Source organism: Thyridium curvatum (genome assembly GCF_004353045.1).
Source record: "Thyridium curvatum strain D216 chromosome Unknown NODE_57_length_291365_cov_88.079165, whole genome shotgun sequence".
NCBI lineage: Eukaryota > Fungi > Ascomycota > Sordariomycetes > Thyridiales > Thyridiaceae > Thyridium > Thyridium curvatum.
This window is the reverse complement of record NW_022156812.1, coordinates 278,588-291,365: the sequence shown is the minus strand read 5'-3', so window position 1 is coordinate 291,365 and position 12,778 is coordinate 278,588. Positions and strand designations below refer to the sequence as shown.

Sequence of the window (12,778 nt, the reverse complement as noted above, 5' to 3'; positions counted from 1 at the left end):
CGCGGCGGCCGTCGTCCCCGTCAGCTGGCTGGCCGGCAGGGTCGAGCCCCGCGACGGCGCCCTGGGCGTGCAGCTGGCGGACGTGGTGCGCGCGCTGGCCCGGCTCGAGACCCAGCCCTCCTCCTCCTCCTCCCCCCGGCCTGCGGAGGAGGACGCGGCGGCGCCGGCGACAGAGAAGCAGCAGCAGCAGCAGCAGCAGCGGTTCTCGCGGTTCCTCGTGTCCTTCCAGGACGGCGTAGAGGGCCGGCGCTTCGCGCGCGACTGGCACCGGCGGCGGATCGTCGATGAGACGGACGGCCGGGACGTGACTGTCAATGCGACCTTGCTGTGGTGAGAGAGAAGGATCGAACGGGAAGCGAGGTTTTTTGTACCATCACATGTATTACATACTATCAGGCACCGAATCCTATACGGACGGGCTACCCTTTTTTATATGTACATAAGAGATCAAGAACGATACCAAAAGTGGAAAATAAGAGGCTTCTGTTCGCATTATGCGTCAGGTAGGCGACGAAAGCACTGGATTCCATGTTGTAGAAAAGTGATGGCTTCACGTCAAATAGAGCCGTCATAACGAAACGATGCGCAAATGTATTAAACCCCCAGAGATCAAAGACCCGTAAACTCCGTTGACCGAGATTTGTCTGCTCTCTCTCTCTCTCTCTTGTTCAGCCAGCTAGCTCAGAACACTGGCCTCTCTACGACAAGAAATAAAAAGGAAAAAAAGAAAAGCAGCAAAGATACTAAAAGCGATACATGAGAGGTTACCAAAGACAAGAGCCATGCCGTGCCCAAAGGGACGAAAATCTCTTGCAATATGTGCGGACGCGAGCAGCACACGATGCCTCTCTTGTGTTCCTTCAAGACACACGCACACGCAGCAGGCCGTCCCCGTGCCCGGGTGGTGCAACCACGAGCGATAGGCCCCGCGAGCACTTGTGTGCCAATGCATTCTTCCCACGCAACTCGGACGCCGCCTTGGACGCTCTTCCTCTTTGCGCTCCGCATCTCTACCTAATTCGCATTCCTCCACCTCAAACCAAGAGCGGTGGAGCCCCCCTAGCAGCACTTGCCGCCCATGATCCCTGAGCCCTCGCCCTGGCCGGCCACGTTGACGCCCGAGGTGGCCGTCTGCTCCGTCTTTGAGGTGTCGATGATGCGCTTCTTGATGTCCGCCGCGAGGCTGTAGAAGGCCTTGTCGATGTTGATGTTGCTCTTGGCAGACACCTCGAGAAAGGGTATGCCGAGCTCGTCCGCCAGCTCCTGACCCCGCTCCGTCGAGACCACCCGCTTCTCCTCCCAGTCGCACTTGTTGCCGATCAGGATCTTGTTGACGCCCTCGGTGGCGTGTTGTTCTACGTTTGCGAACCAGGTCCGGATATCTGGTTTGCGGAGGGTGAGATCCACGTCAGCCCTTCTGCCCTGTGGATGTCTGTGTGACGGGTGGCAAATCGACTGCTCGCTTCTCCGAGAGAGGAGAAGAGCACACCTCCGGGAAAGCAAAAAAAGAGACACATTTACATACTGTTGAATGACCTCTCATCCGTGACGTCGTATACCAGCAGGATGCCCATGGCGCCGCGGTAGTAAGCGGTGGTGATGGTGCGGAACCTCTCCTGGCCGGCCGTATCCCAGATCTGCAGTTTGACCCGCTTGCCATCGAGCTCGATCGTCCGGATCTTGAAGTCGATGCCAATGGTCGTGATGAAGGACGGCGTGAACGAGTCCTCGCTGAAGCGCAGCAGGCAGCACGACTTGCCTACGCCTGAGTCGCCGATGAGGAGGAGCTTGATCTGTGGTGGTGCGGGAGAAAACGAGCCGTGTTAGTTCTCTCGGGAGCCTCGCGGTCGACGCAACGTTGAACGGGACCATGCCGCAAAAGAGGGCACGAAGAGGACATGTCTCTCGGGCGGCAGGAGGGGGCGCTCTTACCAGGAAGTCATAGTTGCGGTTGTTCGACATGGTGGGAAATAGGGGAGCACCACGTGGGATGCGGATTATGCGGTGAGGTGCGTGCGCGTCGGGTACGGGTACGGGTAATCGATGCTGCTCTTTTGTGTCCCTGGTGGTTGGGTTCGCGCCGGGGAGTGCACGATCTGCTGCCCGGTCTGTATGCAGCGCGCGGTGGCGGATCTGGAGGTTCTGTTCGGGATGGATGGGGATTGGAGTTGAGGGTACGATTCTGTCGGCCGGCAGCAGGCTGAGGTGGGTGACGGTGACAGGTGGTTGGTTTTGTGACGACGTGTTACTGAATCAGGTAGGCGGTGGCCGCTAACCAGTGGAGGCTTGGTGCGCACATGGAGTCCCCTAACGCCTGGTGGCTGGTGGTGGGGGGTGGTGCTTGTGGAGGCTTCAGCGCCCGAGGAGTCGCTGGACTTGGAGGGCCACTAGCGGTGGTTTTTCTTGTCTAGCCGGGCCCTGGTGGGTGGTCCACGAAACGTTGGACCAAATTGAAGGACAGGGCGATGTGGAACAGGTTGGGTTGGGTGGTGATTGGTGGTGGGGTGGGAGGAATTTAGGGAATAACAAGCACTGAACCACCACCCAGGATCGCTGACTTTAGGCCGGGCTACAGCTGTGGGGGAGAGTTTGAGGCGACCTCGAGACCTTCTTCCACGAGTTGTGCGTGTCAGGGGGGGCTGAGTCTACTTCACAATGCAGAATTTACTTGGCGGGTGTGGTTCCCCGAGTTAGGTACCTAGTCTACCTCACGGCGATGTCGCGCAGATGCAGGTACAAAAGTATCTTTCCGCCATGCTCAGCTGAATTGGGTCCCAAGTCAACTGACACCACACCAACCAACACCCAGAGAAGTGTCATGGGGCCCGGGATCTTTCGTCATAGCCTCTCAGCCTGTCTCGCCATGAGAAACGCTTATTCAGTGGGACACAACAACCATAATCCGCACCTTAAAACACCACGCTTAACTCATCGTCGTTGTGAGCGAACCAAGAGGAAGGGATATCAGGGAGGCTTGAATCAAGTCATTTCCTGTCAAATCTGTATTTATAGAAGGTGATCTGGCTGGGACTGTGCACCCTGATCTGACTCTGTCAACGCTGCTTTTCTAGTGTATAATCCCAAACAGCATGCCGCTTGTCCATGATATGAATGATGTACAGCCCACCTAGAGGCCCTCCCTACAGGCAGGCAGGCATCCTCGATAACCTCGATAACTTCTACCTCAGCCACTTCGAGTACGCCCACCGGATCCTCTCAAAAGCCATCATCTGCAGCTGGATCCCCTTGGTGTTGGCGACCAGGTCGTCCAGGTCCTCGAGGAACTCCTTCTCGATCTCGCGCGGCATGAGGCCGTGCGCCAGCTCCCGCAGGATGTGCACCTCGCACACGAGCAGGCCGTGGTCCTTGTACGAGAGCAGCGGCGGCTTCTGCGGGTCCGCCGTCGCATTCACCTCGTAGAAGATGCGGTCGATGTTGCGCAGCACCCGCATGGCCCGCGTGGCCTTCTGGCCCCGGCGGACGCCCTTCCGGCCGCCCAGCACGCCGCGCAGGTATTGGAAGACGCCGATGGAGACCAGGACGCCGGGCGTCAGGCCGACGAAGCCAAACACCAATTCCTGGCTCTTGAGGAGCGAGTCGATGCCGCTCATGGCCACCTCGAGGTCGACCTTTGTCTTCTGGACCTGGATCAGCAGGGAGCGAACGAGGTCGCCCCTGACAGCTCCGACAAATGGCTTCCTCAGGTCGTTCTCGTAGGCGCGGAGCACCGGGGTGACGTCGCCCTCCCTGACTTTGGCCTGGATCTCGCTCAGCTGGGCATCTGTAATGTTGGCCTCCCCGACCGCGTGGAGCGGCTTGTCGCGGGCAAATTCGACAACCATCCGCTCCAGGCTCTCGCGGTCCGCCTTGAGGCTATCCCGGCTCATGATAGCAATCTCGCTGTTTTCGTCGTGCCGGATCGTCCCAATCACCTTGCGAATCGGCTCTACCACCCAGTTGAACCAGAAGTCCCGTACGGTGGCGCCAAGGTTGCGAACCCAGTTCAGTATATCGTCCTGGCGGTTGACAACTATCCGTAGCAAGGTAGATGACGACAGGACGAGCACCGTGATCGGGAGCCAGTATCTGACCAGGGCCGACGGGCGGCCATATTGGCTGACGACAACTTTTGTGTCGCGCACATGCTCTGGGATGCGGGTTTCTAGTAGCTTAAGAAGGCGCTTGGCAAGGATTGCCGGCTTACGGAGTCCATTCTCGTCTTCGTGGTGAATAGAGAGCTCCGGATCCTCCTCGACTCCGTTAAAAATCTTGTCTTCGAATTCGCGAACCTCGTAGTCGACCTGGAGGACTTCATAAAGGACCATGTCCATCAGAATGACGCTGCGCTCAACAATGCCTTTCCATTTCTGGCCGTTGTCATTAGCCTTGATCTCCTTGCCAGAGCCGTGGCCTTCGTCGAACCCGAGGCCTTCGTCGATCAGGGTGCCGAGACCGCTGGCAATCAACATCCGGAGCTGCTTCAGTTGCTTTTGCTTATGTCGAGCCTGGGACCGGCAGATGGCCACGGGGGAGAGCATCCTGCGCTGGATATCCTTAATCGAGCGCTCTGCAACAGTTCTCCTGACGATGCCATAGAACTCGCTCCACTGCCTGGACAGCGTGGCTCTTCCCGAGTTTAGCGTCTCTGTTGGCGATTCGCGAAGCTGCCGGAAGCGTGAGCGGCTCTCGCCCAGGATGTCCTTTGTCCAATCCCACATGCGGAGGGGCGCCGTCTGCACGGCGTAGATGCTGCTGTATGAGTAGGAGCCCAGGACCTCGTCCCAGTACCAGATGTCGTCGCTCAGGGGGATGATCTGGTCAAGCAGGGTATTCATAATAATGCCGTACGTCTGCACGGTAGCCTTGCTGACGAGGAGCCATTCAATCTCGCTTTCATACGAGCTCTTCTGCTCCAAGCCCTGGACGTCATCGGCCGAGGCAGCCAGGCCCGACTGTTTCAGTAGGCTCTGGACCTGGTACGACGATAACAACGGGCTGGACGACGACGACGATGACAACGACCTCACGATATGAAGCAACTCGTTCACACGTGGCGAGGAGAGGGCAGCGATGTTAAGGCTGCCTGAGTCCACCGAGCTCGTCTCCGCAGAAACCTCTTCATCGTCCGATTCAGACAGAGGAAGCAGAGACACCCGCTCAACGTCGGCCTCCCACCGGCGGACGAGGCTACATTTCGATTAGTTACATGATACTTGTTGGGAGGCACCATATTGGCAAGGGGCACATACTCGGCTACTACAGACATGGTTGATGACTAACCAAAGGAGGCAGTAGTCTCAATCGGTGGTGCCCGGACCCCGTTCCGTGGGTGATCGGAGTGCTGACCAAAAGCGCAACCTTGTCCTCGACGATGTGGCCAACGTCCGTTGTGGTTCGGGGTTGTTTGGCTGATTGGTCAAGTCAGCTCTGCCCGGCGGTGGTAGGGCGAGCTTGAGAGAAGCTCTGCAGTGTTGTGTGAGCTTGGGAGCCCGTGTGCCAATCCCGAGCGGCGTGGGGTTGCGCAAGTGGCAATGAGATCACACCACCCAATTTTGTTTTTTCGGATGAGGAGGCTGCCGAGGACCATGTGGGAGAGCAGAGCTTCAATTTTGTTGCTTGTTGACGAAGACAAGTGGAGTGGGTTGTGGCCAGTTGCTTGGGTCACAACGTCACTGCAAAGCCACCACCATCTTGCACGCGGGCAGGCGGGCTTGGCTCGAGCAGGTGGCAATCCTGATGTTCCATTGGCGAGGGCCGCATTTTATGGGGGGAAATGGGGGGCCAGATCGGAGAGCCTCTTCGCTAGCTCGAATCAAATCCCATCTTGGTCGTAATCGATAAGATCTTGCTTGATTCAAGGTCCACACTGGCACACCAGGCGCGACAGAGTGACAGAGTGACAGAGTGACAGAGTGACAGGTTGCTCTCTGGTTTGTTTGGCACAAGGAGGGGGCCATGGGAATGAGCCTAGGTATCACTGTCTAATATGTACGCTTACAAGTACATGTACGTTATGTCTCTTCTCCTAGCACAAGGCTGCGAGAGGTGAGCAGGCACAATAGCTTCAGCGTCCCGTCGTTCAATGCCAGCCATTGCCGTCATTAGAGTCGCCTTCAAAAAGGTACATTACAAGTAGATATTGGACCTGCTTGGCTGCAAATATCCTTGACCCATGACGTGGGTAAGGTAAACGCACACCACACAAAAGAGACTGCTGGACAGCACACTCAATTCCAGCAGTAAAGTACGCAAGTGGCCCTCCCTTCACCGGCTGTGAAGCTTCCGGATGAGCCCACGGTCGTTGCTATGTAATCTCAGGGCGCGCACTCGTCTCTCGGGATTTGCCTGCAAGGCGCAACCTCGGCGTCAGGTCAGGGTTCGCAAGGGCAGTAGGCATTCTCAGTTGTTCTCTGCGCTGGCTCCGTTCACCGCCCGGGTCAAACCATCAGTTGGGCCTGGTCTGGTCTTGGCAAAGGGACGAATTGACAAAAAGTCCGTCCCTCCACAGACATGCGAACAAGATACAAAACATGTGGAAGATCGAATGTTGGACCCATGGCTTGTTCCCGAATCCGGGCCCCACCTCAGAACCCGAATACGGCAACGAGAGCATCGGCCACTGTGCACAACTCGATACAGTGGCTCCAGTGGGCGAATAGCTCTGTTGTTGGGGGGGGATGGGGGGGCAAAATGTACGTACAACAGGGGCAGACAGGGGGAGGGGATGACCCAAAGAAATGGAAAATCTTTCGACATTCTAGGGGAATGGGAATTGCCGCTTGCGCCATGCGGTCAGGTCTGGGTGGGTTCCGTCTGGCGGTCGACAGCCTGTGACTGGCTCGGATGGCGGAATTCCAGCACTAGAACGTGGGCTCATTCTTGGACTGCGGCCCCCATTGGCCACATCCGTTGGGCCTTGGATGAGGCCATCCCCCATTTGTCTGCCCCGAGAAGAAAACTCCCTTATCTGCTATTAAACATCTGCATCTCCCGCCGCCGTTTCCTTCATTCGACTTGAACCATCTCCAGAGTCGGTCAAGGAGCTGTCGTCGTCGTCGTCGTCGTTGTTGGCTTTTACAATTGGGTACCTTGTCGAGGATTCCGCCCTTACACTCCCTCCCTCCTGTCGACTCGCGATCTCACCCAAGCCGGGCCCTGGCGCCGTCTGCCGCACATCATGTTCGCCTCCCCTCCACCCCTGATTCGCTCGCGGTCCGCTGGCAGCGCTCTCGCGATCTCGTACTCACACACGATGTAGGAATTCCACGTTCGCCCCGTTGACGAGCCTCAACGGCCTCAATTCCGTCCCTATCAACGTAACCAACGACTACATGCACATCTTCGAGGATGTCTCCAAGTACAACGTGCAACTAAGCCTGCTGGAGCGCGTCTGGGCCGTAAGTTTCGCGCAGTCTGCACTCGTACGAAACGGTCGCGACCAAGCTTACTGATTCGTCCCTAGTCCTGGTACCTGTGGATGCAGAACGACACTCTGGCGACTGGTCTCATCAGCTTTGCCATGCATGAGATTGTCTACTTCGGACGCTCCCTCCCCTGGATCATCATCGACGCCATCCCCATGTTCAACAGGTGGAAGATTCAGAAGGTAAGGTCTACTGGCGTTGGAGAAGAAGGATTTGGTACTGACTCTCTCCATAGTCCAAGGTTCCTACTGTGAAGGAGCAGGTCGACTGCGCCCTCCTTGTTCTCCTGATGCACTTCACCGTCGAGCTTCCCCAAATCTGGGTCTTCCACCCCTTGGCGCACTACTTCGGCCTCGACATCGGCGTGCCATTCCCTTCGTACACCAAGATGGCTCTTCAGATCTGCCTCTTCTTCGTGATGGAGGACGCCTGGCATTACTTTTTCCACCGTGGCCTGCACTATGGTCCCTTCTACAAGAACATCCACAAGCTGCACCACACCTACTCGGCCCCCTTCGGTCTCGCCGCTGAGTACGCATCCCCCATCGAGGTCATGCTCCTCGGTTTCGGAGTCGTCGGCACGCCTGTCGTCTGGGTTGCCCTCACCGGCGATCTCCACCTGTTCACCATGTTCATGTGGATCGTCCTCCGTCTCTTCCAAGCCATCGACGCCCACAGCGGCTACGACTTCCCCTGGAGCCTGCGCCAGTTCATCCCCGTCTGGGGCGGAGCCGAGTTCCACGACCTCCACCACGAGAAGTTCATCGGCAACTACGCCTCGAGCTTCAGGTGGTGGGACTGGATCTTTGACACCGAGGCCGGCTACGAGGCCAACAAGAAGCGCCGCGAGAGGAGGCTTGCCGCGATCAAGGCGAAGAAGGCCCAGTAAGCGCACAGCAGCTAGGCTGGAAGCTCCTGAGCTGGACAGTCATGGTGATTCAAAGGTCATTTGCGAATGGCACCAATGGGGGAGCACCTCTTGGAAACGAGGTCCAGGAGGTCGTCTTTGTCAGTGGATGATGTAATGAAAGGCCGTGGCGAGTTTGGCAACCCGGTGCTGCCAGGGCTCGTTTGACACGCGCCACTAGATGCATGCCCTCTGGGCGCTTTTGGTGTTGCATGAAAAGAGAAAAGACCACTCTCGGTGATGTGGCCGGCGTTGTTATTCCGATCCGTCTTGTATATACACACACTCGCTCTGTTTGGACGACGACGGCGGGACTTTTAAGATCATTTAATAACCATAGACTAATAATTACATCATGACTCTTGCGAGTTTATGCAAACTTGAATGCTTGCAGCAGCTTTGGTAACAATGGTCTTTTATAATACAAGGGTGACACGACGCCTTCTATGCCTGCTTCTTGGGCGTGCAGCAATCTCCGGCCGATGAAGCCACTGTACATGCCAGGCCTTGCAGCTTGCTGTCGGCACCGGTATCTGCACCTTTCGAGGCGGCGCGTTGTTGATCAGGGTCGTCATCCTTGAGGCCCATCTCGGCCGCGATCTCGTCGCACTTTTTGGCCAGGCGCAGGTCCAGAGACGAAAGGCCCCTGGGGTGGTGCGTTGTCCAGCGGATGTACGTCGTATTGTACGTCTTTTCGTTGACCGGAGTGTGTCAGCACAGAGAGCAGCTCCCCGGGGATAAGATGATACAACTTCAACACGACACGGACAGGGAGAAGTCGGAAAAACTCACATTGGACCACTCTGGGTGGTGATTGGCTATTTTGCACTGCAGCGCCACGGCGGTCATGAAGTCCTAAAGAAAAACATTTCGGGGTGTCAACTCGTGATTCCACTCGGTTTGTCCGTCTGTCTGTCTGCCTGTCTGACTTGATGTGTGTGCAGGGCAATGGAATTAGGGGGAGAGGCTTCTCTCACCCAGCTCTTGGCAAACGTCTTGAACTTGAACGTCGCCTCCAGCCCGTCCTTGGTCGAGGTCAGCGCCCAGCGCCGGCTGAGCCTCGCCAGATCCGCCTCGGCGGCAGCCGCGTCGGTGCCCTCCGAGAAGGCAACCCCCTCGGTGCCGGACCTCGGCCCCTCCGCGGTCATGCTGCGGGTTTGCTGCCGGACGAGTCCCCGGTGTGGTGGTTGTGGTGGCTGATGTGCAGAGCTCACGTTGTGGTGCGTTATGAGCCGCGTAGATGCGGGAGCGGTGCCGTGGCGTGGGATTGCGAAAAGCGGGAGCCTCCTTGTCAGAGATTGACACCGGGTTGCCATTTGTGAATCCAGTCCCTTCCACCGCTGGTTTTTTTTATTGTTCGTATCATAAAGGAAGTGGAGGGGTGCCGAGTATGTTGGAAAGCTTGAATTGGAGACCTCGTTCAACGACGACTAATAAGGGTAGCTTGAGCGCGGGCCACACACCTCCCCTCCATGCCAAAATGAATCAAGTACCCCCCTCTAGCTGGAATCCATGTCCTTCAAGTATCCCCGCCATGACAGAGAAAGAAACCGGTAGTTTATCGGTAGTCCTGATATATCCAGGCAGCGTGATATTCCTTGAAATGGCAATGTCGCTTTCAGTCACAAATCAAAGGCAGTGGAGAGCTCGGTCTCTGGATAACCCGACCTCGGATGACACAATGAAGAGCCGTCCAACAGATCAGCTCAGGTTTGGAGCGACTTATCTAACTGCAATTGGAAGTTCAAACCACATTGATTTACACGGCCAACTTCTCCGCACGTCTGCGGCAGAAAGTGCGATCCCTCCTCCAAGAGTATTCTTGTCTCCGAGCTCTTGTTCCTTTTGCCTATAATAATCCCCTGTCACCTTGGCATACATACGTTAACTCAGCTCTGACCTACGATACAGTATTACGATGTTGATTGTGACAAAGGACACAATGGCCGGGGACGTTTTTGGCATCCAGGCTGATCTTCTCATCCCCGGCCGCGGGGAGCCAATCAAGGACGGCGCCGTGATCATCAAAGGCAAGAAGATCGAATGGGCCGGGCGCCAGACCGACCTCCCAGAAGAATTTTACTATGTTACGAAATACTACGTGCCAGTCCTCATGCCCGGGATGTGGGACTGCCACACTCACTTCATGGGCACGCACGTCGTGGGAGACCTGCGGGAGTCCTTCAAGCAGTTCCTGCCCGGCAGGGAGACGCTCATCGGGGCCGTCATCGTCGACGACCTCGAGGCCACGCTCATGGCGGGCTTCACGTCCATCCGGGAGCTGGGCGGGTTCGCCGGCGACCTCGTGCCCGCCATCGAGAAGGGCCGGATCGCGGGCCCCACCGTCTACGGCTCCATGGGCATCCTGTCCATCACGGGCGGGCACGGCGACCTGCGCGACGAGCCGCTGTCGACCATGGTGGACTGCTGCAACCACGGCGGCAAGTGGATGCTCTGCGACGGCGAGGAGGAGTGCATCAAGCGGCTGCGGCAGCTGATGCGGCGCGGCGCCAAGGTGGTCAAGATCTGCTCGACGGGCGGCGTGCTCTCGCTCGGCGACCAGCCCGAGGACTCGCAGTTCTCGCCCAAGGAGCTCCGGGCCATGGTGGAGGAGGCGGCGCGCAGCAGCCGGGTGGTGGCGTCGCACGCCATCGGCAAGAACGGCATCATGGACGCCCTGCGCGCGGGCGTCAGGACGATCGAGCACGGCATGTACCTCGACGACGAGGTCGTGGCGCTGATGAAGGAGAAGGGCGCCATCCTGGTCCCGACGCGGCACATCGTTGAGACGCTCAACCTCGACATGAGCGAGCTGCCGCCCGAGGTCAGGGAGAAGGTGCTGCGCATGACGGAGCTCAGCCGGTCCTCGCTCCGGATGGCGGTGCGCGAGGGCGTCAAGATCGCGCTCGGCACCGACACGTACAGCAGCGACAGGAGCCACATCTGCTCGCACGGCACCAACGCGCGCGAGCTGCACTGGGCGGTCGAGGCGGGCATGACGCCGCTGCAGGCCATCGAGATGGCGACGGCGATGGGGCCCGAGACTGTGGGCGCGCAGGCGCCCAAGACGGGCATGATCCGGGAAGGCTACGACGCCGACATCATCGCCGTGGCGTCGAGCCCGCTGGAGGACATCGATGTCCTCACTAAGCCGCGCAACATCACGCACGTGTGGAAAGGTGGTAGGCTTTACAAGTCGCCTTGATGCAGGTATGCAAGCTGGCGGCCGCCCCCAAGCCATAGATAGGCTCCCATACCTAGATGCGGTCCGTCATCAATATCAGATTATCAAAAAGACAACGTTGCACAGCATGCACAGATGCGCATCTGCTGCCACAAGGCTGAGCGGGAGGGGGCCGTTCGGGGGATGGCAACGGCTCGAATGGTGCGGGATGACCATGCAACGCTGTGGGATTCATAATAGCCTTTCCGGGAAGGGAATGTGACCGCGGATGTTGAGGTTGTGGCCAACTGGGCGTTGAGAAGGTCACTTCTTTATGCAGCCAACGGTCGACGGAAGGCTCGTCATCCGAACATCTCTTATGTACGAGACTGTAAAGAAGTAAACTCAACGGGTATAGTTAGCCCTCTGCCATGAAACACCGAGACCTACAATGGGGGCAAATTAACCAATTAGTGGTAGCCTGTAGCCTCTGTAGGCTACTGGCTGGTTAAAGTGAAGATGGTAGGTCGTAGCTTCGGGACTACGCCCAGATCAAGAATAATGTCAGCCCTTAATTGGTCGTGCATTTGCACGCGCGGGTTGCGTCGAGCACCTTGCCGCATCAAGTAGATGGGCATATACCTACACCGACTTGGTAGAGTGCTGTGGCTGCAAATGACCAATCTGCCGTTACTTGTTGTGCAGGGTGTGTGGTTGTGATCTGGTGTTTTGTTCTGACAACGGTTTGATGAATCATCTTTCGATGCCTTACGTAATGACTCGTGGCATGTTCCTACGAGGTAGATATACTTCGACGGTTCCCCGTTCGGCTTTATCCAGCCTGGTATCTTTCTCTTTCTCTCTCAGCAGGAGCACCATTCGCCGGACTCCAAAGACAAAGCTCGTGTTTGTGCTGGGAGTGCGAGGCTCACGGACCGGTTGAGAAGGCTCAAAGAGCATGCGATATATCCCCGGCAGCACCTGTCGTTCCCGAAATTCGCGATCAAGAGATGGCGATATTTGATTGAAGCCCCACCAGGAATAGGCACTCCGTAACGGCTGCTGACAAACCGCCTGACAAAGACTGTGCGACGGCGCTAGCCGATTACGTTGCTCCTGCCTCAAGCTTGGCCCTGTCTGGCCATATCGTATATCCATGGATGCGTCGCTGTTCGATGTTGCGACATTTGAGTTAAATTGCAACTACCGAGTAAATGGATGCGGTAAAATTTAGCAAGTTGAATTATCGATTCCTCTCTAAAAGATATCAGAGCAAGGTAGGAG

The 12,778-nt window shown here is 57.2% G+C and overlaps 3 protein-coding genes across 3 annotated transcripts; 1 reads left to right on the top strand and 2 right to left on the bottom strand.

Annotated features, from left to right (window-relative positions):
* Nucleotides 1-1,059: 1,059 nt before the first annotated feature.
* On the bottom strand, nt 1,060-1,962 carry E0L32_008594 (uncharacterized protein; the record flags this gene model as incomplete). The annotated part of the gene is made up of 3 exons (XM_031143466.1): nt 1,060-1,417; nt 1,522-1,793; nt 1,933-1,962. The coding sequence occupies 3 exons, from the start codon at nt 1,960-1,962 to the stop codon at nt 1,060-1,062; spliced, it is 660 nt and encodes a 219-aa protein (XP_030992255.1).
* Nucleotides 1,963-3,179: 1,217 nt separating this feature from the next.
* E0L32_008593 (uncharacterized protein) lies at nt 3,180-5,266 on the bottom strand (the record flags this gene model as incomplete). The annotated part of the gene is made up of 2 exons (XM_031143465.1): nt 3,180-5,187; nt 5,250-5,266. The coding sequence occupies 2 exons, from the start codon at nt 5,264-5,266 to the stop codon at nt 3,180-3,182; spliced, it is 2,025 nt and encodes a 674-aa protein (XP_030992254.1).
* Nucleotides 5,267-7,331: 2,065 nt separating this feature from the next.
* E0L32_008592 (uncharacterized protein) lies at nt 7,332-11,536 on the top strand (the record flags this gene model as incomplete). The annotated part of the gene is made up of 8 exons (XM_031143464.1): nt 7,332-7,397; nt 7,463-7,606; nt 7,660-8,309; nt 8,369-8,432; nt 8,845-8,985; nt 9,276-9,486; nt 9,539-9,551; nt 10,243-11,536. The coding sequence occupies 8 exons, from the start codon at nt 7,332-7,334 to the stop codon at nt 11,534-11,536; spliced, it is 2,583 nt and encodes an 860-aa protein (XP_030992253.1).
* Between the last annotated feature and the right edge of the window lie 1,242 nt (nt 11,537-12,778).